The 23,822-nt window shown below is 37.0% G+C and overlaps 1 protein-coding gene across 3 annotated transcripts in view; it reads left to right on the plus strand.

Annotated features, from left to right (window-relative positions):
* Positions 1-5,841: 5,841 nt before the first annotated feature.
* Positions 5,842-23,822, plus strand: part of SLC30A6 (solute carrier family 30 member 6) — a 39,561-nt gene continuing 21,580 nt past the window's right edge. For 2 of the 3 annotated variants that reach the window (XM_036119120.2, XM_036119121.2), the window contains exons 1-5: positions 5,842-5,914; positions 10,555-10,641; positions 15,938-16,022; positions 17,293-17,335; positions 18,428-18,493. In XM_036119120.2, the coding sequence (XP_035975013.1) occupies positions 5,912-5,914; positions 10,555-10,641; positions 15,938-16,022; positions 17,293-17,335; positions 18,428-18,493 (284 nt within the window). In that variant the 5' untranslated portion in view covers positions 5,842-5,911. The other variant, XM_036119122.2, reaches the window with a different exon arrangement.

Here is a 23,822-nt window from a genome sequence, read left to right on the forward strand (position 1 = left end):
TATTAGATCTCTGACTATGCTTTGTGCTTAGGAAGAAGTGGAGGAAAAACAGATATTAGAATTATAATTTAAGTAAATATACAGCAGTCTTTATAGGGTAAAATTCTTTATGTTTTGTACAAAAACTAATTGTTTTGGTAGAATGAACCATTAACAGTTTGGTTTTGGACTCTTGAGTCAGAGGATTTACTTTAAATGCTTATCTCAAATTTTAATCTGGTCTTTTGTATTTTTCTTCAGAAAAAAAAATGAAAAGGTTCAGCTGCATAAAGTGGGTTTTTATCCTAATGGATTGGAAATAAATGATAAATTTTATTTTGCCTTTAATTTTTTTATTTGAAACTTTTTGAGGTTTCAGAGGTTGCAGTCTAGCAGTGAAGGAGTAGCTTGTATTGGACTAACTCTTGCCAATAATTATAAACTGAACAAAATATAAAAAGCAAAGATTAGAAGACTCTAGAGAGCAAGCAAAAACAGGCAGAAACTGCACAAAATCATGTACTAGAAGAGATCCACATTAACTAGCTTTTACCCCAAGGGCAATTTCCAGTTTGTGCAATGTGCTTAGAAATAGACTTCAAGCAGAATGTAACCGTCGTTCTGGGCTGAGGAGTCCTTTGGGACTTGTAAAACAGCTGGAAATTAGGAGGGAAATCTTAGAGTTTCAGATATAAACTCCAGGATATGCCTATAAATTTCTTTCAAATCTTTGGTGGACTCCAAAATTGTACCTGTGCAGTGTAATATTCAAAGGAACCTACCAGAAAGCAATAGTTGAAATCTAGAGAACTGTAAAGGAACTGTATTCCAGGGGAATACAGAGTTTGAAATTTAAATTCCACTAAAAGGGGTTTAGTAAATACTTTGGGTTTTCCATTGAGACCCAAAAAGGACCATAATAAGGAGGAAGGACAACATCCTAGACCTAAGGGCCATACTATAGTTAGGACTATGGGCAAAACGATAAACTCACTGTAACAAAGCTTAAAGTCAAACTTTCACAGCATCAAGATTATCTACTGTAATTGAACAGCTAGCCAGAAGAAAACACACTTTTTAGAAGAAAACAGAATCCAGAGTTTTCACAACACATCCACACCAGTACACAATAAAAAAATTACTAAACATACAACGAAAAATTATATCCATAAACAATAGAAAATATGTAGAAGCAAATGGCAGAGATTGCTCACAGGTTGGAATTAACAAAATTATTTTAAATCAGCTTTAAAACTTAACTAAAGAATTAATAGGAAAAAAAGATGAACAGATTAGGATTTTTGGTGGAGAAATAGATCCTAAAAACCAAATGGAAAGTCTGGTAATGAAAAAAGAATTTGAAATGAAACCTAGTACCTGAAATAAATTTCACTGGGCTTCAGCGTGAACTGGACAGCAGAGGAAAGACAGCTGGAAGACAAGCTGATACACTTATCAAACTCAAGCACAGAGAGAAAGAAAAAAATAGCGAAGTGTGATACCTGTGGGACAGTATCAATCTAACTTACCTCTGATTTGAAATCCAAAAGGAGAGGAGAGGCAGAGAGTGGGGCAAAAGAAACATTTGATGCAGTATGCCTAAAGTTTTCTTCACATTGTTGAAAGACATCAACTTACAGATCCAAAAAGTTCAGTGAAGCTCAAGCAGAATAAATACAACAAAGGCTATGTTTGGATACATCACATTGCCAAAAAATAAAAAAAATTATAAGCAGTCAGGGAGGGGAAATGCCATTACATTCAAACAATCATTGACCCCAGAATATGGATTAATCAAAATGGTCAATGGACAAGACAGGGAATGTCCTCATGGAGGCCTAGGATAACCAAAGCAAAGTTTGACCAATCACTTTTTCAACAATTGATTGCCAGTCTAATGGAACTTGCAACTGTTAGACCTCAGAGCTGGCTTGGATTGAACTGAAGGTTTGTCAGGTTTATACTTAACATCTGTTTCCTTTGGAATGTTCCCTTATGCATTAAATAGAAATAATACAATAAAAACAAAACAGAACAAGACTTTATAATAGAGGTAAAGAACAGCAAAAGCAGCTGGAAGAATAAACAGGTTAATGGCAAAAATATTTTCAAAATAAAAAGTCTAATGATTTTACACAAAGATCTAGATCTAATTACAAAATAGTATACCTCCAAACTAAAAGGGCTAATTTTTCAACATAACCCATTTCTGTGGTTTTATTCCTACTTTGTTGAGTTTTTTGTTTTTCTAATGGGGGTGTTGGATTTGTCAAATGCTTTTTCTGCATCTATTGAGATAATCGTGATTTTTTTCCTTTATTAATATGGTGAATTGCATTGCTTGATTTTCATATGTTAAATGAACTTTTCATTCCTGTGATAATTCCCACACATTCATGGTGTATGATTCTTTTTATATATTGGATTCATTTTGCTATTTTGTTGAGGTTTTTTGCATCTATATTCATATGGGATGTTGGTCTGTAGTTTTCTTGTCTTTCTCTAGTTTTGGCATCAGGGTAATTCTTTGTAGAATGAATTGGAAGGTCTTCCCTCCTATTTTGAAATGTTTGGTAGAATTCACCAGTAAAGCCATCTTTGCCTGAGCTTTGTGGAAAATTTTTAATTATAAATTCAATCTTTTGTTAAACAGTTAGTCAGATTTTCTATTTATTCTTGAGTCAGTTTCAGTAGTTTGTGTCTTTACGGAAATTAGTCCATTTCATCTAGGCTATCTACTTTGTTGGCATACAATTGTTTATAATATTCCCTTATTATCCCCCTTATATCTGTAAGACCGGTAGTAACTTGTCCCCTTCTTCCTTTCCTGATTTTAGTAATTTCAGTCTTCTTTTTCATGTGGTCAGTCTAGGTAAATCTTTGTCAATTTTGTTGATCTTTTCAAAGATCAAAGGTTTTGTGAATTTTTCTCTATTGTTTTTCTATTCTCTACTTCATTTATTTCCTCTCCAAGCTTTATTACTTACTTTGCTTGCTTTAGTTTGCTCTTTCTCTATTATGATGGAAGGTTAGATTATTGACTTGAGATCTTTCTTCTTTTTAAAATATGGGCATTTATAGCTATAAATTTCTGCTTACAACTTTTGCTGTATCCAATAAGTTTTAGTATATTGAGTTTTCATTTTCATTCATCTTAATATATTTTCAAAGTTCTCTTGTGATTTCTTCTTTGACCCACTATTAAAGACTATGTTTTTTAATTTCCACAAGATGTGAAAATCTCAAATTTCCTTTAGTTATGGATTTCTAATTTCATTCCAGTATGTTTGGAGAACATACTGTTATTTTAATCCTTTCAAATTTATTGAAGATTGTTTTATGGCCTAACATATGTACTATCCTGGAAGATGCTTTATATGTACCTGAGAAGAATGTGTATTCTGCTGTTTTTGGATGGTATACTCTAGAGATATGTTAGGTCTAATAGGTATATAGTATTGTTCAAGTCTTCTATTTAATTGTTGATCTCCTCTATAGTTGTTGTAGTATTTTTTTTTTCTTAAAATAGCTTGAGAGATTTCTTTTTGCTATGTCTAAACCCTGTTATACTCATCAATAAGGAATTATGTAAAGGCACATACCTATGATTGAATTGTTTAAGGTCATTAAAACAAACATTCTAGGAAAATTAAGACATGGGGAAAAGTCAGAATACATCCTTACATGAAGTAGACAGACTACAATATATACTGTTTGAATCCAATTTTGTTTAAAAAAAGACTGTAAAGAAACTTCAAAAAATCATGAATGATTTGCTCTGGGTAAATAAGGCAATAATGTCCTAACCTGTCTTCCTGCTTCTAATCTTGTCCAGGAGTAGTAAGCACACAGTAGCAGGTAAGGCTTTGGAATTAGGTTCTGTAGCACAGAATTCCAGATCTGCCATTAAGTAAGTATGTGACCTTGGCATACAATTTTCCAAGCAGGGGCTCATAATAGTACCTATACCAAATGCCAGATAGGAGGATTAAATGAGCTAATACTGAACTCATGAAATGGTGCCTACCACGTTAAGTGCTTAGTAAATGTTCACTATTACTATCCACCTAAAATCCATTCTCCATTCCACAATGTAAAGGTCACTCCCTTGTTAAAACCCTCCACAGGCTTCCTGTCTCACTTAGAAAACAAAACAAAATGAAACCAGTCTCCTTACCCCTCCATTAGAAATTCCTGCTTGATCTGACCCATTTACCATTTAGATCTCTTCATTTCTTCCCCTCAAGCACAAAGCTCCAGACACACTGCCTTCTTTCAGACCTTGAAACACTTCTGCTTGTTTTTGACTTAGGTATTTGTATTGTTTATCCTGCCTGGAATAATCTTCACAGAAAGACTTTGTCATTCAGAAGTCAAATTTCATTTCCTTAGAGAACCTTTCTTGGACTACTATAAATTAGCCACTCAGTCACTCTCTGTAGCATAACTCTATTTTCTACATGACACTATCAATATATTAAACATTTTTTCCTCCCTATTTGTTTTCTGTCTCTTCTTACTGGGACATAATTTTATGAGACCAGTACCTGATACACACATGTGTTGCATATTCTGTATCGCATTATTTTATTTCCTGTATTCTATATTACTTCCATAATAAAATTAATTTCATGAGAATTTAAGTAGTGTTTTAGGAAACAGGACACAGTATCCTGTAATTGGTCTGAGTTCAAATTCAGCTTCTCTGGAGAACTAGCTGTATGTCTCTGGGCAAGTTTCTTATTCTTCTTGCTTCCTCAAACGGGAATACTATTTATTTCACAAAGTATTGCAAAAAATTACATCACACAACATAGGTAAAAGCGCTTCAGCACTAAATGAAATTTTCCTAACATTACAAATAAACCCTAACCAAACACAAATCAATACCACAACGAGATACCACCTCACAACAGAATGGCTAAACTTAACAAGTCAGAAAACGACAGATGTTGGCAAGGATGTGGAGAAAGGGAAACCCTCCTACACTGCTGGTGGGAATGCACGCTGGTGCAGCCACTCTGGAAAACAGTATGGAGGTTCCTCAAAAAGTTGAAAATAGAGCTACCCTACTACCCAGCAATTGCACTACTGAGTATTTACCACAAAGATACAAATGTAGTGATCCAAAGGGGCATCTGCACCCCAATGTTTAAAGCAGCAATGTCCACCATAGCCAAACTATGGAAAGAACCCAGATGTCCATCAGCAGATGAATGGATAAAGGTGGTGTGTGTGTGTGCGCGCGCGCCATTTGCAACAAGGTGGATGGAACTAGAGGGTATTCTGCTAAGCAAAATAAGTCAATCAGAGAAAGACAATTATGATCTCATACACTGATTTTAAGAAACAAAACGGGATCCTAGGGGAAGGAAGGGGGAAAAACAAGATGAAATCAGAGAAGGAGACAAACCATAAGAGACTCTTAATCATAGGAAACAAACTGAGGGCTGTTGAGGGGGGAAGGGGGCAGGGGAGGGGGTAACTGGGTGATGGACATTAAGGACGGCATGTGATGTAATGAGCACTACAAACGCAGGAAAAAACCTACATGTACAACTAATGAATCACTGACCTCTACCTCTGAAACCAATAATACATTATATGTTAACTGAATTTAAATAAAAAATACATTATACATTTAAAAAAATACAAAACAAAACAAAAAGAACCCTAACCGATCCTTGACAGGGTCTCTAGCTCTCTACTCCACCTACCCCTCAAAAGCCTCCGTAGGGTCACTCTAGCCTCTGCCTTCGCCTCTATAGAACGCAGTGACAGCCGGGGAGAAGGCGGGAACAAGAGGCTTTGCACGCACTTCCGCCCCCGCGACCCTCTCCGCCAATCGGCCTCTGATGCCCCACCCCTTCCGCTCTAGGGAAAAAACCAGCTCCCAGAGCGTCTTCCGGCGGGAGCTGTGCTGCTCCTTACCATGGTGAGTTGGCTGGGGGTATGAGGGTTTCTGTCGTAGATGCTTCCTCTTGTCGTCTTTCATCCCAAAGCGGCCTTCACATGCCTCAGCTGCCCAGAGGAGGGGTCCTCGGAGTCGTGCTCGGCTCCCCCCACTCCGCAGGAGAAGGGGCTGACGTCGGAAGCATTCCCCCCAAAGCTCTGATCCCCTCATTCTCCTTCACCCAGTTGGTTAGACCTCAGGATCCCGGCCCTGCTCCAGCCCGAGCTTTTAGTTCAGCGAGCTTATGACTTTCCCCTGCCGAGATTTACTTGATATAGAAATAAAAGTCTTTGCCGGCGTCAGCGTCTACAACCAGCGAAAGCTCTGAAAACAAGTTCACAGCAACAGCGACCGTAATTAGTAATGCTTACACCAGTGACAATACCGTTGGCGTTAATAAAGAGGGTTATGAGCAGGATATTGAGGTGAACGCCCCACTCTGCAACTTGGCTTTATGGAGTGCCAGATAGCCTGATACAGCAGCAACTTTAAGAAGGCCAGTGACTGGAGAAAGTCCAGGTGTTGGTAGAGCATCTTTATTGTACGTTTTTTCCTGCGTTTGTAGAGCCCAGTATACCTTACGGTTTGGGGGATGTGATGTTTAACCTAATTTTTTTTTTTTTAGAGAAATTAGTCTTTTTATGCTTCTAGAGATCAAATGTATAGCTCTCTGAATTTTATCAAAAGATAAGTTGATTGTAATTTCAGCGTCAAAAGAGGTATCATTTTATCAGAGAAATTAATGGATCTCTTATTGGTAGCCTACATGTGAGAAAAGGACCACGTTTCAGTGCCTAAGCCATTGTCACTCTAGTAAGTTTTTTCCTTGAGTAGATTTGGTCAAGAAAAATGTCTTATGCATACTTCCTTTTCTTTTGTAAGTCTTCTGTAATCCCTCTTTTGCACACAGAAATTGGGTAAAAGTTTACTTTTGGGGGGCTGACCAAATAGCCTTCCAGCTACTTTCTTCAAAATACTCACCACTGTGTAGCCAGAATTAAATCTCTAAAATTGGACCATGCCACTCCCTTGCTCCCTTGCTTAATATCTTCCCCCCCCCCCCCCCCCGCCCAATAATCCTCAAGATAAAGTCCTGTTTGGCATGGCATACAAAGCTATCTTGTCAAGCTGCTGCTGCAACTGCTTTTTTTTTGGGGGGGGGGGGTCAAGCTTTATAGCCTCTTTTTTCACATACATACATTCATATTCCAGTCACAGTGAACAGCTTGCAGATGATGCTCTAAGGATTAGGCCTTTGCACCTAATTTGTATATGCTGTTCTGTCTGCTGGAATCAATCATCTCCTACCCCTCATCCTTATCAGTATAACCCTTACATGCCCTCTAGTCTCTTTCATGAGCCTTTCTGCTGTGTCTCAAGATCCTGTTAGGTGCCTCCTTTGTGCTCCTGTGATATCTTGGTGCTAGTTACCAATAACATCTGTAGCCCTTACCAGACTATGTTAAAATTGTGTATTTCCTTGTCTTTCTCACTTCCTAGACTGTAAGCTCTTTGAGAGCAGGACCTCTGTATTCACTCTGGTATACCCAGAGCCTTGTAACAGTTCCTGGCTCAGAGGAGGTTTTCAATAAATACCTGTTTTATAAAACACCAAATAAATAACTATGGCACTAAATTTTTATGCTTGAAACATTAGTAATACAGAAAAATAGTAGCATTTAAGGTTTATTTTAAAAGTTTTGGGGAAGAAAGGGTTTACGAGTCACTCTTACTTATTAAGGTGTTATATGCAAAGCACAGTGCTATCTTAGAAAACATAAAGGAAATATAGCCCTTGTCTTTAGTGAAGTTACTAAAAAACTAACTTAAAATGCAAGATGACAAGGTGAAGGCTATCCTCTGGTTAATTACAAAAAAAAAAGCAAGTGACATAAAGAACAGTATAATTTAGGAAGGTGTCACATAGGTCAGCCATGAAACAGTACTTTCTTCCTTAGTCCGTTACTCTTTTTTTTAAGATTTTATTTATTTGACAGAGAAAGAGACAGCGAGAGAGGGAACACAAGCAGGGGGAGTGGGAGAGGGAGAAGCAGACTCCCCACCTAGTAGGGAGCCCGATGTGGGACTCGATCCCAGGACCCTGGGACCATGACCTGAGTCGAAGGCAGGCGCTTAACTGACTGAGCCACCCAGGCACCCCATTTCTCCATTACTCTTAATCTGCTATTCATTACTCTCATTCAGATGAGGAAACAGAGGTCAAGTAATTTGTTAAGTATTACAGGGCTTTTAGAGCTTGGGTTAGACAAGTCTGGCCTTTTCACTCTAGAGTGGTATGATCATGAAATGAGGGGTACACCAGTTTAGTTGGAGTTGATTCCCTATCCAGAGCAAGAGATAAAACTGGAAAGAAACAGGCTAAGTATTTGAAAGCATTGAATTTCAGGTTGTAAAATTAGGAGTTTATCGTGATAGCAATGGAGGGCCAATATAATTTTGGAAAGAGTGACATGAACATTAGGATTTTTCTGGGTTTTTACTTCTTTTAACCAGTATCAGAATGGCATCAGAAATGGCCTTCTACCTTTTAGAAACCTTATTTTCTCAACCTGAAACTTAAAGTAAAATAATTTAAAGTGGGATGAAGTTAGAAGATATGCAGTATTAAGCAGAATTTCTCTTTGGGACCAAATATCCCACACATAATTCATTAAGAATGGGGTATATTCATTAACTGACCATTCATTAGCATCTCAAGTGAAAATAGCATATTGTTCCTTTTCAGCTGAATTAGCTTAGCAAAGCCTTAGAGTTACACACACACACACACACACACACTGGTCTTTATTTGGATAGCAAAATTAGTATCACTTTTTTCTAATGCTTTGTTTTTATATTTTAAAGTATGTTTTACTTAAAATTCTTTTATTATGGAAATTTTCAAACACAGGAAAGTAGAATATAATATAATAAGCCCCCATGTAGCCATCACTTGGCCTCAACAATGATCAACATTCTGGTTTTAAATGCCAGATTTCTAGTGCTCAGCTTTATCTTCTGCCTTTTCTGAGTCTCAACCTAATGAAACTAATGACATGTCTGAGCTTTGAAGAAATGGGATATACCTTTTTTTATAACTACTGAGATGTTCCTACTAATTAACTAGGAAAATCAGACCTGTGCTGGAGTTGGATCTGAAAGTTTTCCTCATTTTGTTAACACCCAGTTCCACTGCTTTCTGTGGAATTTCAGTGTTTAAGTCAAATTGGCCGGCAGTAGTGAGGTAGAAACGTTGTGTGGTTGTTATGGTGATTGTGGCCTTACTATCTAGGGAAGCATTTTGCTAAAATTAAAATCCAAATAAGTATATTAAGTGCATGGCACTTAGCAATCAAATTATTATATATGACCCACTGAAAATTGTGCAAGATTTTTTTCCCCTAGAAACAATACTTTGCTTTTGGAATAACAATTAAAATTCTTTTTTTCCCAGTTTATCTTCCCTCTCTAGGATCGTCTTTGTTTTTGTTTGTTGTTGAGTATTATATTCCCAAGATAGTAAAATTGATCAATTTTTCCCTTTACAGCTTCTTGGTTTTATATCCTATTATGAAAAGTCTTCTCCAATTCCAAGATTATAAAATTGTACATCCATAAATTTCTTCAAGTACTCTATAGTTTTGTATTTTAATTTTAATATAATAAAAAATTAGAGTAAGAAATATAGTAAGGATCCAACGTTACCTTTTCCAAAAACCATTTATTGGATAACTCATATTTTCTCCTGCTGATGTTGGATACTGCCTTAATCATAAGCTAATTTCCCATATGTGCTTAAACTCTGTTTTATGCTAAGGTTTCCTATACTTGAGTGGCAAATTCCTCTCTAGTCTCCACTTAGGTTTCTTCTCCTGTTGGTAACCCCACTGTCATCCTTTCTCTGCTGGTCCCATACAGTGTACTAGCAAGGACTATAGAGACTAGCCAGAATGTCAGATACTTTGAATGCCTAAGAGAGAACCTCAGAGATTTTACTATAATAGTAGTTTCCAAACTTTTCATATATAAAGCTTTTATTAAGTTAATTGTAATATTTTATTTCCAGTAGAGCTATCTGGCAAATGGTTTGCTTTTCTGGTTCAAAATTGCCTAAAATCCGTTGAAAAATAGAAGTGTGTAGTTTGGAGCTAAAATACCTGGGTTTGGGGCACCTAGGTGGCTCAGTCGGTTGGGCATCTGCCTTTGGCTGGGGTCATGATCCCAGGGTCCTGGGATTGAGCCCCGCATCCGGCTCCCTGCTCAGCGGGGAGCCTGCTTCTCCCACTTCCTCTGCCGCTCCCCCAGCTTGTGCTCTCTCACTGTCACTCTCTCTCAACTAAATAAATAAATAAAATCTTTAAAAAAAAAAAATGCCTGGGTTTGAATTTCTGCTCAGCCATTTGTTAGCATTGTGCCCTTGGACAATTTATTAAAAATTGTTTCCATCTCGTAGATGATTGTGAGAATTAAATAGATAAATACTTGTAAAGTGTCTAGAATAATTGCTTGCCACATATTGAGCATTCAGTAAATGTTAGTGGTTGCTATTATATCACATCACAGGATATGAAAAAGATTAGATGCTTCAATGTTGATTTGTTTATTTTTTGTTTATTTTAAAGGGGACAATTCATCTCTTTAGAAAACCGCAAAGATCTTTTTTTGGCAAGTTATTACAGGAATTTAGACTTGTAGCAGCTGACCGAAGGGTAAGTTATCTTTATTAACTCTAATTTTAATCATTGTACAGACAACATTATGACACTGAAAAAGATAATTTTTAAGGCATATAGAAATTACTCGTGATCCCACCATACACTTTTTGTTTTTAAGTAAACTCTTGCCCAACATGGGCTTGAATTCACGGTCTCGAGGTTAATAGTCACATGCTCTACCAACTGAGCCATCCAGGTGCTCCACACCATACTGTTTTCATTTTTTTATGTTGGATAAGCAGGGGTTTTTTTGTGTGTTTTTTTTTTTAAGTAATCTATGCCCAATGTGGGGCTCAAACTCATTACGCCAACATCAAGTCACATGCTCTGCTGACAGTGAGCCAGGCACCCACCCCTGGCTAAGCAGAATTTCAATATAAAATTAAATTACTTTGTAATTTAATGTAAATTGTAATGTAAAAATCAATTACTTTGGTACACAGTTGTTTTGCTTGGGAGGAAGCTAGGCTTTGGTTAAGGTTTTTATTCTAACGAGTTTTAAAGAAAAATTGTTTTATGATTGCCTTTTGTTACTTTTTTTTACAAATTTAATGGATGCAGTTTAAAGCCATGTTTTCTCATTTTTAGTGTGAGGAAGGAAAAATAAGTTATGCTTTGAGGTCGTGAATTCAAGCTCCACCCATGTTGGGCGCAGAGCTTATATTTAAAAAAAAAGATAATTGGTACCTTTTTTGGTCACCAATATAGACCTAGTTATTGTTCTGTTTTCATTGTTCTCATTATTGTCTAAATTATACTGTAAGCTCCCTGAAGACAGTGACTATGCCTGTTTTGTTCACTTTTTAATAAAAGTACAAAATAAGCACCCAATAAATATGTGATGAATTTTAAATAAACCTAGCTTCAGTGGAACATAAGTGTACCTATGATATTGGCCATGTATTATGATACTAGACTAGAGGCTTCTGTTCTTTGTTTCTTATCACTGTATCTCCTGTTGCTAAAACCTTGGAATATAGTAAGAACTCAGTATTTGAAAATAGTATCATGTCCTGGATGTTAAAGAGCCAAGGGTAGGAAATTCATCTGCTACTTGTATATCTAGTCCATTTAAGATGATCTCTTGAGTACAGATAGATAGAACTTTATAATGTTGGTAGAAAGCAACTACATTACAGACGTAAACAGGAAATTCTTGAACCATATGCTTTGTTGAAGCACACTATACCGCAGAATAGGTAGTAGGAACAAGACCGGTATAAGAACACCTGAGTTGTGCAGATACTCTCCATCATAATTTAAATCTTAAAAGATGTGCCTAGCTTCACCTCTCTTTACTACTACTCCTGTTTTGGTTCTTGGTAATTTCTTAGATCATGAGGAAGATCCCTACTTCTGAGTTCCTTACTTCCTTATCCCAAGTAATCTTGTCCTGCATCCCTTCCAGCTATCTACTCCAGTGATCATACCACAGACATTATCATTTATAATAACTATATTTTCCCATTGTCTCAGTTTCAAGCATTTCACTCATAGTCACCATCTCTTGTTATTCCAGTTCATTCCTTGTTTTATCCCAATTCCAATAATTCTTCAATCTTACTAGGATCTCCAATCCATTGACATGCCATATTTTCACTATTTTTCTTCTCCCTTATCCTCATTTGCTTACTTATCCAATTTAGATTCTTTGGTCCATCATTACTGACTTCTTGCATATGTCTTCAACTCCTCTGTGCCCTCCCTTCATCTGTCACTCTTCCTCTGATACTTCCCTGGCAAATCCTTAACATCATTAAGTCTACATTCCTGCTATTCTGTACCTGCACTCAAGCAACTGAATGTAGCCTGAGAGAAACACAAAACCATGGTGACTGGTCTCACTTTAAATTCAAGATCAAGTGTGCCATTAGTGCTGCCCATACTATATCTTTAGTTCATTCAGTTTTCCATTTTTCTAGATAGCTGTTTCATGCCATAGTCTCTCACTTCTATCCTCAAACTTCCAAAACCTTATTCATCCTCACTCTGACCTGCTGATCTTGCTTCCTGTTTCACTGAGGAAAAGAAGTAATCAGAAAACACTTCCACATCCTGTCATCTCCCAACATTCTGCCTTTCCTCCTGTTTCTATGAATGAACTCTCTGAACTTCTACTTGTTGCCTACTCAAAGACAAACTTCCTACAGTTGTTCCTTCCTGCATCATGAGCACATGCCACATCTTCCACTTTCAGCTACTGCCTCATTTCTCTGCTTCCTCATATAGCAAAACTACTTAAACTAATTGTCTTTACTCTCTGTTCACTTTCTTTTCTCCCTGTCTCCATTAAACACATACCAGTCTGGCTGTAGCCCCCACCAATCCACTGGAGCAGCTTTAACAAAGTAACTGGTAAACTCTGTGTTGCCAAAATCAATGGTCATCCTCATTTCCCATCTTACTTAACCTTCAAAAGCATTTGACGATGCTTAAAGCACTTTTTTCATTTGGACTCTGAAATATCACTCTTGGTTTTCCTCCTACTTACCTGGCCATTGTTCATCACTTTCCTCTCATCTTTCTGATCTCTAAGTTTTGGAGTGTCCCAGCACTTAGAGCTCCAGCCTCTGTTGTTTATGTTCATTACATCTAGGTGACACTTTAAGTACCTTATGTTGATGACCCAATATTTATATCTCAATCCATAACTTCTCCCCTACTTCTAGATTCCTATATATCATGGCCCTCTCAACATTTCCACTTGGATATCTAATAGGCATCTCAAATTTCATATGGTCAAACCTGAACTTTGATTTTCTGTCTCTTCCTCACTAAATGGCCACTCTGTTCTTCCAGTGCACAGGCCAGAAACCTTGGAGTCATTCTTCTCCCTCTCTTTCTCTCATTCCTCATCCATTTTGTAAGTAAATCTTGCTGCTCTATCTTCAATGTAACACTCAGAATCTGACTCTTCTAACACTTTCTTACCAACTTCAAAGTCATCATTTCTCACTTGGATTACTGCAGTCACATTCTAAACGGTCTTCCTACTTCTATCCTTGCCCCTATGCAGTATATTCTTTTTTTTTTTTTTTTAAGATTTTATTTATTTATTTGACAGAGAGATACACAGTGAGAGAGGGAACACAAGCAGGGGCAGTGGGAGAGGGAGAAGCAGGCTCCCCGCGGAGCAGGGAGCCCGACGTGGGGCTCGATCCCAGGACCCTGGGACCATGACCTGAGCCAAAGGCAGACGCTTAACGACTGAGCCACCCAGGAGCCCCAACTATGCAGTATATTCTACATAGAGAAGCCAGAATGATCTTTTAATCTTTTTTTTTTTAAGATTTTATTTATTTATTTGACAGAGAGATAGAGACAGCGAGAGGGAACACAAGCAGGGGGAGTGGGAGAGGGAGAAGTAGGCTCCCCGCTGAGCAGGGAGCCGGATGCGGGACTTGAACCCAGGGTTCTGGGATCATGACCTGAGCCAAAGGGAGATGTTTAACGACTGAGCCACCCAGGCGCCCTGCCAGAATGATTTTTTAAAAATGAAAGTTAAGCCGCTTTCCATCTCATTTGGAATAAATCCCAATTCTTTTGCTGGCATACAAGACACTACTTGATGGAGCCCCAGACTTCCTCTCACCTCTCATCTGTCCGTCCTTGGCCAGGTCCTCTTCTATCTCAGGGCATTTGCACTGTGGTTCCCATTTTCTTTCCCAGATATCTACATGCTTAGCACCTTTGCCTCTGTAAGATTTCTGGTCACATGTTACCTTACCAAGGGGGTCTTTTTGACCACCTTGTCTGGCAGAACACCCTTTCCACATTTCCCATTACCGTACTTTATTTTTCCTTTGTAGCACTTACCACCACCTGACCTTGTGTATTTGCTAATTGTCTGTCACCCCCGCTGGAATATAAGGTCCATATTTTGTTCACTGCTGTATCTCTAGTGCCTAGAAAAGTGTCTGTTACAAAATAGGTACTCAGGTATTTGTTGATGAATAGCTTGATTCGTCAGTAGAGCTGCAGAGAATGTCATTTTCAGATTACATGCCTTATCCTCCTTTTCTGACTGTTCTTGAATCCCTGTCCTGACTAGAGCCCATGTCCAGTCGTTTCATTAATATCCTCACTGTAAAAGTCCCTTGTCCCATTAACCTATCATATCAGCTCTCAGTCTCTGACATCCCTACCTCACCTGCTTCTCTGGTTTTGCTCCTGGGGGTAAAGGAAGTGGCAGAATGCTATCTACCCTAAATTCATGATGGTCATTCTTGTTCTCCTCTGATGATTCAGAAGTATACTCACTAGAACTGCTGTTGTGCAAATTTTCCTCTGGATGTAAGTTCCAGTCCTATTCTACTACATCCCTTTATTTTAGAAAATGGCCTTGTTTCTTCTTTTCTAGAGATGTAGAGGTTGTTAGCTCTGTGCTGCTTCACTGTCACTTCTCTCTAGTTCACAGTTTTTCTGTCCCTTCAGTCATCTCTTGCCCTTCTCACCTTTCTCAGAGAAGGTATTCTTCATCCTAAACCTACACTTTGCATCTGTGTTCTAAAGCCATCCTATCCCACACTTGACCTTTGCAATTATATCTGTTTAATTTTAACACCTCCAGATAACTCCCTTTTCACTAATTTCTTTCACTTCTACTTTCACACAATTATAGGTCTCCCTTCTTTGTAGGGAGTGGAGTGGAACAAAAATTAAAAAGCACTTCACTTGATCTCTTCTTTTATTCTTAGAAAGCACTTTCTGCTTCTTCTGATGAAATCCTAGCTACTTTCAAGGCATATCTCAGGTCTATGAACTTCTAACCCATGGTAATCTTTCCCTCTCTTGCAGTCCTATTTCATATGACTTATTTGGTAAATAAGTAAGCGTAGACCTTTTTGGGGGGAGGGGAAGAATAACTTTATTTTGATATAATTTCAAACTTATGGAAAAGTCACAAGATTAGTGTAAGGAACTCCCCTGAGCCCTTTACTCACATTCACCAGTTGCTTTATATTTTGCTCCATATGCTGTCGTTGTCTCTATGTACATATTTATAGAGACAAAATGATATTAAAGTACATGCCTATTTTTCTCAACTGTTTGAGAGTTTATATGGCAGAATTTTTTTTTCTCTTGGAGAATGCCTCCTCTAGAACTATTTTTTAGATTAATAAAATAATAACTTGGTTGATGGTAATTTTCGTAGATGTAGGAAATGTGACGCTGACTTTTTGAAGGAAGTTGTGCTTATTCCTTTGTAGAGTGGGAATTGCAGCAACTTGAACAGACCCAGTGAAGTTTATCAGCATTATCCAAATAAGAATGATTTTCTTTTTCACAGTCCTGGAAGATACTGCTCTTTGGTGCAATAAACTTAACATGTACTGGCTTCCTGCTTATGTGGTGCAGTTCCACTAACAGTATAGGTATGTCACCGTTCCTATTTTTGTGGAGTTAATCATTAGTTTCACATTTATTGTTCTGGTTTTAAATAAAGATATATCTTTCTTTATGTGGAATATATTATTCTGAAATATAACTCAAGATTTAAATAAGAGAAGCTATGTGAGAAGTGCCTTGTTGGGGCGCCTGGGTGACTCAGTCTGTTGAGCGTCTGCCTTCGGCTGAGGTCATGATCCCAGGGTCCTGGGATCGAGCCCCGCATCGGGCTCCCTGCTCGGCGGGAAGCCTGCTTCTCCCTCTACCACTCCCCCTGCTTGTGTTCCCTCTCTCACTGTCTCTCTCTCTGTCAAATAAATTAATAAAATCTTTAAAAAAAAAAAAAAAGTGCCTTGTAAAGTTTGGTTCAGTTGTTAAGCATTATCATTTTAAATTTTTTTTAAAAATAGCTTTAAATCTATTTGAAAGACTGTGATTCCTTTTTATGTAATAGATTAGCCCTTCAGTTATGCAGTCTCTAAGTAAGATTTTGAGATTTATGTTTCTTGGATTTTCCTTGAAAAGGGAAATCTATAATATTTTTCTTGTTTCTTGACATCTTTTAAATTTTTTAATTTTTTATGTTATTTATTTTTATTTTTTGGAGAGAGAGAGAGAGAGTGCAAGTGGGAGGGGCAGAAGGAGAGGGAGAGAGAGAATCCCAAGTAGGCTCCATGCTCAGTGCAGACCCTGACGTGGGGCTCCATCCTGACCCTGAGATCATGACCTGAGTGGAAATCAAGAGCCGGACACCCAACCAACTGAGTCATCCAGGTGCCCCGTTTCTTGACCTCTTACGTTTTTATGTATCATTCTTTTCATCCTGCTATTTAAAGAGTATATTTAAAATAGTACTCAGATGACAGAAGAAAGCAGAAAAAACGCCAAAATGATCATAGCACTTTTGGGTATATGCTGCTTCCTTTGTCCTGATGGCAAAATCAGACTCTAGAGTAAGCTTTTGTACTTACCAACTTTTTTTTTTTTTTTAATTAAGTAAGCTCCAATGCTGGGCTTGAACTCACAACCCTGAGATCGAGAGTCCCATGCTCTACCAGTTGAGCCAGTCAGACCCTCTGTATTTATCACGTTTGGCTACATATATTAATCTAGATAATTGCCAACATATAAGGTTAATTAGTGACTCAAGGTTTTTTTGGTAATGGATACTTCTGGTATGAACAATCTTGGTGATTAGCTACATTTCCAAACAGTGGATTCAGCAACATTTTAATCAGTTGTTTTGTTGTTTTGCAGCTTTAACTGCCTATACTTACTTGACCATTTTTGATCTTTTTAGGTAAGTTTTTTGTTTTTTGTTTTATTTTATTATGTTATGTTAATCACCATACATCATTAGTTTTTTAGGTAAGTTTTAAAAAGTCTCTTTAGTGTTTTGAAACTAATAAGGAATTTCTTACACTGAATTTGTTTTCTCTGCTTAAAGGAAAGTAATCTGTGAAATAAGTAAAATTATCAACACAGAACATATATACAAACAATAACTATTAGGAGATATACTGGAAGAAAATATCCCATTTATAGAGGAACAGAAAAAATAATACCCAGGCATTAGATCATATGCCTAGGGTACCTACCTGTAGTTGAGTCAGCTGTGGCCAGGGAGCAATGTCCCATAAGAACGTAGCAGTTCCTTCCGTAACCGTGTAGATGGGCATTAGTAACTAAGAAGTGAGCAATTGTGAGCTAGGGAGACACCCTTTTGGCTCCCTGCTTCATGGGACCTTTCATATCGCCGTGTAAGGACTGCAAAATACTTGATGTCTTCAAGATCCATGCCATAGGAGTATAAGTATGTCTTTTCATCAGTCATGTAACTAAATCTACTTGACTCATCTAAAACATAGAGTTACCACCTGGATTTCACGCGGTAGTAAGTTGTTTTAGAGTGAATCTCCACTGTACTTGGAAAATGAATGTAATTTTATCCCATCCAGAGTGTCATTGCTATTAATATTTTGTTTAACTTTTAACAAAGATTAAAGTTTATCAGAGTTAAAATTTATTCTCTGTGGCTAAAATAAAATATATTACTTTATTATTACTATGTTATTTTTGCATGCTCAGTTATGGAAACTATTTAGGGTGGATAACTTACTTGAGTAGAGAAAGTATGGGTGTAGGTTCAATTTACTGACTTGATGTATTGTGACTTTTTTCAGTTTCTCCACATGTTAAAACTCACATATTAGGATGTGAGTAATTAATGTTCTCCTGGTAATTAGATTATAGCTTATTAGAATAGTTTATTAATTTAGTCTGCAAACACTGATAACTTTCAGCAAACTTAGGAATTCTGAAAACTTAATTTCTTTTTGTGTTCCCCTCTTGCTCTAGTTCTAAAGCTAAATTTATTTTCCTTTTTACTTAGTTTAATGACATGTTTGATAAGTTACTGGGTAATGATGAGGAAACCTAGCCCTGTCTATTCATTTGGGTAAGTTCAAGTCATTTTATTTTCTGCTAACTTACTGCTATTAAAATAGTAGTTGTGGGGCGCCTGGGTGGCTCAGTCGTTAAGCGACTGCCTTCGGCTCAGGTCGTGATCCCAGGGTCCTGGGATCGAGCCCCGCATCGGGCTCCCTGCTCGGCGGGAAGCCTGCTTCTCCCTCTCCCACTCCCCCTGCTTGTGTTCCCTCTCTTGCTGTGTCTCTCTCTGTCAAATAAATAAATAAAATCTTAAAAAAAAACAAAACAAAAACCGTGCCCTTTAAAAAAAAAAAATTGTAGTTGTTATCAGGCAGTAAAGAGCTAGCTAGAGTGTTTGTATAGAATAAATGCTGTCTGTGTAGTGGGATGGGGATCAAATATTGAAAGTAGATTTAAAAAGACATCTTCCAACAGGATTCTAGATAAGGAACATGTAAATCATATTAAAATAAAATGTTCACGTTAAGTTCTTTGATATTTTGGTAATCCCTTAAATTTTAGTTAGAGAAAGTACAAAGGATTTTCCTATAGGTGTGTCCTATAAATGTTAGAGTAAATGTGGTATATTTTAACGTTAATGTAGTGATAGAGATGTATTTTTATCATAAGACTGGATTTGTGATAGCAATGGACTATCAAAGAATTTGAGATTCTGTTTCTATAGTTTTAGAAATTATTAAAAGTTGAAAGTTGAAAGATAATCCTTTGTATTAGAGGTTTTTCTTAATGTATTAGAAAAAAATGAGTTCCTTTCGGATTCCAGGAAACAACTTGAAAGAAGAATTTCTTTTTAAGTTTGTGGGGGTTTTTATTATGATAAAGTGTACGTAACATAAAAGTTAACATTTTAACCATTTTCAAGTGTACAATTCAGTGGCATTAAGTACCTTTATATCTATTGCCACTATCTATTTCCAGAAATATTCCCTCTTCCCAAAAAGAAACTCTGTACCCATTAAACAATAACTCCCTATTCCCCTATCTCTCAGCCCTTGGCAAGCGCCATTCTACTTTCTGTGTTTATGAATTTGCCTGTTCTGGGTACTCGTATAAATGGAATCACACAATATTTGTCATTTTGAGTATGGCTTATTTCACTAATGTTTGCAGATTTCATCTGTGTTTGTAGCGTATGTCAGAATTTCATTACTTCCTAAAGTTGAATAATTTTCTATTGCATGTATATATGACATTTTGTTTATTCTTCTGTTGACGGGCATTTGGTTTGTATCCACCTTTGGGCTATTGTGAGTAATGCTTTTATAAACATTGGTGTACAAGTATCTGTTTGAATCCCTGCTTTCAGCTCTTTTGGGTGTATACTGATCCCTGGATCATATTCTGTGATTCCATGTTTAACTTTTTGAGGAACCACCATACACAGTGGCAGCGCTATTTTCTATTCCCACCAGCATGCTCACCAACACTTGTCATTTTTCTTTTTTTTAATTTTTAAAAATCCCAATATAGTTAACGTATAGTGTTATATTAGTTTCAGGTGTGCAATGTAGTGATTCATAGTTCTATACATTACTAAGTGCTCATCACAATAAGTATACTCTTAATCCCCTTCACCTATTTCACCCATCCCCCCTACCCCACCTCCCCTCTGGTAACTACCAGTTTTTTCTCTGTAGTTAAGAGTCTGTTTTTTGGTTTGTCTCCTTTTTTTTCTTTGTTTTGTTTCTTAAATTCCACATATGAGTGAGATCACAGGGTACTTGTCTTTCTCTGACTGACTTACTTCATTTAGCATTACTAGATCCATCTATGTTGTTGCAAATGGCAAGATTTCATTCTTTTTTATGGCTGAGTAATATTACACACACACACACACACACACACACACACACACACATTGTCTTTATCCATTCATCTGTTGATGGGCATTTGGGCTGCTTCCATATTTTGACTATTATAAATAATGCTGCCGTAGTCATAAGGGGTGCATGTATCTTTTCAAATTAGTGTTTTTGTATTCTTTGAGTAAATACCCAGTAGTGGGATTCCTAGATCATATGGTAATTCTATATTGCCATCTGTATGTCTTCTTTGGAGAAATCTCTGTTCATGTCTTCTGCCCATTTTTAATTGGATTTTTTTTTTTGGTGTTGAGTTGTATAAGTTCTTTATATATTTTGGATACTAACCCCTTGTCAGGTATATCATTTGCAAATATCTTCTCCCATTTAAAGAAGAATTTAACTTTGGCAAATAAACTTTTGGACCAAACTTAATCTTTTGAACAAAATCAGGTTTTTACTTGCTTAAACAAGGGGGCAAAGTAAACATGAAATCTTAATGCAAAGTGAAAATATTCGTAAGTGTCACTGAGATTTGATAGACTATTACTATGATAATCGGTTATAAGCTACATATAAATACCAGTATATAGAAATCTGTGACTCTTGAGTTAAAGCTTTTGGTTTTAAGTGACAAAAATCCAACTCAAGCTAGTATGGGGGAAAATGGGAACTTTTATAATTAATACAATCAAAATGTGGGAAGACTGAGGTAACTGGCATAGGGACTAGCAAACTCAGGACATTGTCTTTCTCTTATCTCTCAGGCCTGCTTTTCTCTGCATGTCCGGTTTAGTTTCTCAGACCACTTTTCCCCACCATCCTGGAATAACTCCTAGCAAGACCTTAACTGGAACCTTCTTACCTTCATCTTAGAGAAGGAAAGGCTTTTCCCCAACTCTAGTTAAGAAAATCATGAGAAAGAGGGGCGCCTGGGTGGCTCAGTCGGTTTAGCGTCTGCCTTTGGCTTGGGTCATGATCCCGGGGTCCTGGGATCCAGCCCCACATAGGGCTCCCTGCTGCAGGGAGCCTGCTTCTCCCTCTGCTGCTACCCCTGCTTGTGTGCTCGCACTCTCTCTCAAATAAATAAATAAAATCTTAAAAAAAAAAAAAAAATCATGAGAGAGAACTACTGATTGGTCTAGCTTGGAACAGGTTATTAGTCTTTAGATCAAATACTGTGGCCAGGAGACAAGGTTAAACAAGGACTTGATAACTTCCATTTTGGCCAACTTAGAGTGAACAAGAAAGGAGGGAGCAATTAAACAATAAAATTAACATCTGAATATAATTTCAATCAGTCACATAGCTTGAAATATCTGTATTTACAGACTCCAGTTCTTTAGCCCTGAGATCTATCTTGTTTCAGACTGCCTTCTGTACAGCGTCACATGGATATCTAATTGGTGTCTTAAATATTGGCTAGAATTCTTGTTTTCTTCCCCCAAAACCTATTCCTCTGCAGTTTTTCCCATCTCATTCCCCACATTTATCCATCAACAGGTTACATCAGGGTAACCTACAAACACATCCAGAAATCTGCCCCTGCCCCCGTTTCTATCTTGACTACTAACATCCTAATCAAGCTACCTTCATTTCTTGCCTTAATCCAGCCTCCTAACTTGTCCCCATGCCTCTGCTCCTACCCCCTTATAGACCATTCTCCGGATAGCAGCCAGAGTGTTTTCCTTTTTAAATCCAAGTCATACTATCAGTATGACTCCTCCTTGAAACCACTCAGTTGTTTGCTATCATACTTAGAATAAAATCCTGAGTCCTTTCTCTAATTTACAAAATTCTTATATTAGCTGTTCTGTGCCTACTTCTCTTCAAGTTACCACTTTCATGCCCTCTATACCACACTTTCTTTCTGTAATTTGTATACAATTAATTTATTCCTGCCTTAGGTCCTTTGTACAAGCTGTTGTCTCTGTTTGAAATGTTCTTCACGTCATCTTTACAAGATACAGCACTCCATCTTGTTATTCCAATCCTAATATCACTAAATGCCGATGTCATCAAGTGACTGGGCCCAATCTAAAATAGATTCTAAAATGAATCCTAGTTAGCCTCTTGTCACATCAGACTATTATAATTCTCTGTATAGAACTTACCAGAACTTATAAATCGTTACTCTGTCTCCCCCTTTAAAATATAAATTCCATGGCAGCAGGGACTATAATCTTGTTCTATCTTATATCCTTGTACAGTTTGGTGAATTTTAATAAATGAATATACCTGTATAACTACTATCTGGATCATGATATAAAACACTACAAGTCCCCCCAAAAAGCCTCCCTTTGTTTTGAGTCAGAGTCAAAACCCAACGAAAGTAAGCAGTGTTCTGACCACTATTCCTTGCAGATTATTGTTGCCTGTTTTTGAAGGCACATAAATGGAATTCCAGTATATACTCTCCTATAGCAGTAGTTCACTCATATTGTATTTTATAAATATACCATAATTTCTTTTTATGTTCAACTATTGAAGGGCATTTAGATGATTTTCAGCTTTTAGCTCTTATAAATAAAATTAGTTCCAAATATTCTTGTACACATGTCTTTTGGTGTACATGTGTATCCCTTTATGTTGGATACATATTTTTGAGTGAAGTTAGTCATAGGATTTGCATATGTTCATTGTTAGAAGATAAGCTAATACCAGTTTTCTAGAGTGGTTTTACCAGTTTACTCTCCCACTGTCAATGTATGAGAGTTCTGGTTGTTTCATGCTTGTACCAACAGTTGATACTGCCTTTTTTTTTTAAGCCCTTCTGGGGTATGTAGTTGTCTTGTGTTTTAAATTATTTTCCTGATGACTAGTTGAACACTTTTTCATACTTTTATTTACTTTTTCATATGTTTCTTAATCGTTCAGATTATCTCTTTTGTGAAATACTTGTTAAAGTGTTTTACCCATTTTTAAATTGGGTTACCTTTTTTCTTTTGTTATTGCTCTGTAAGAGTTCTTTATATATAAATATCTTTTCCCACAAATGAAAGTTTTTAATTTCAATGATAAATTCAGTTTATCAGTCTTTTATGGTTAGTCCTTTTTGTGTACTTGTCAGGAAATCTTGGCCACTCCTAGGTCATAAAGATATCCTGGTATTAGCTAGAGGTCTTGTTGTTTGATTTTTCACATTTAAGACCTACAGTCAAACTGGAATTTATTTTTGTGTATGGGTTGAGGTAGAGGTCAAAGCACATTTGTTTCTCTCTAGCTGTTCAATTGATAAAACATATATTGGAAAAAAATTATTCCTTTTTCTACTGTTTTTTATGTCTCTACCTTTTTTGTAAATTAGGTGATTATGAACATGTAATTCTATTTCTGGATTTTCTTTTCTATTCAGTCTGGTGCATTTGTCTATTTTTGCATTAGTACTATGCTGTGTTAACTATTATAGTTTTTTTTTTTAAGATTTTATTTATTTATTTGACAGAGAGAGACACAGTGAGAGAGGGAACACAAGCAGGGGGAGTGGGAGAGGGAGAAGCAGGCTCTCCGCCGAGCAGGGAGCCCGATGCAGGG

This window comes from Halichoerus grypus, chromosome 10 (genome assembly GCF_964656455.1).
Source record: "Halichoerus grypus chromosome 10, mHalGry1.hap1.1, whole genome shotgun sequence".
Lineage (NCBI taxonomy): Eukaryota > Metazoa > Chordata > Mammalia > Carnivora > Phocidae > Halichoerus > Halichoerus grypus.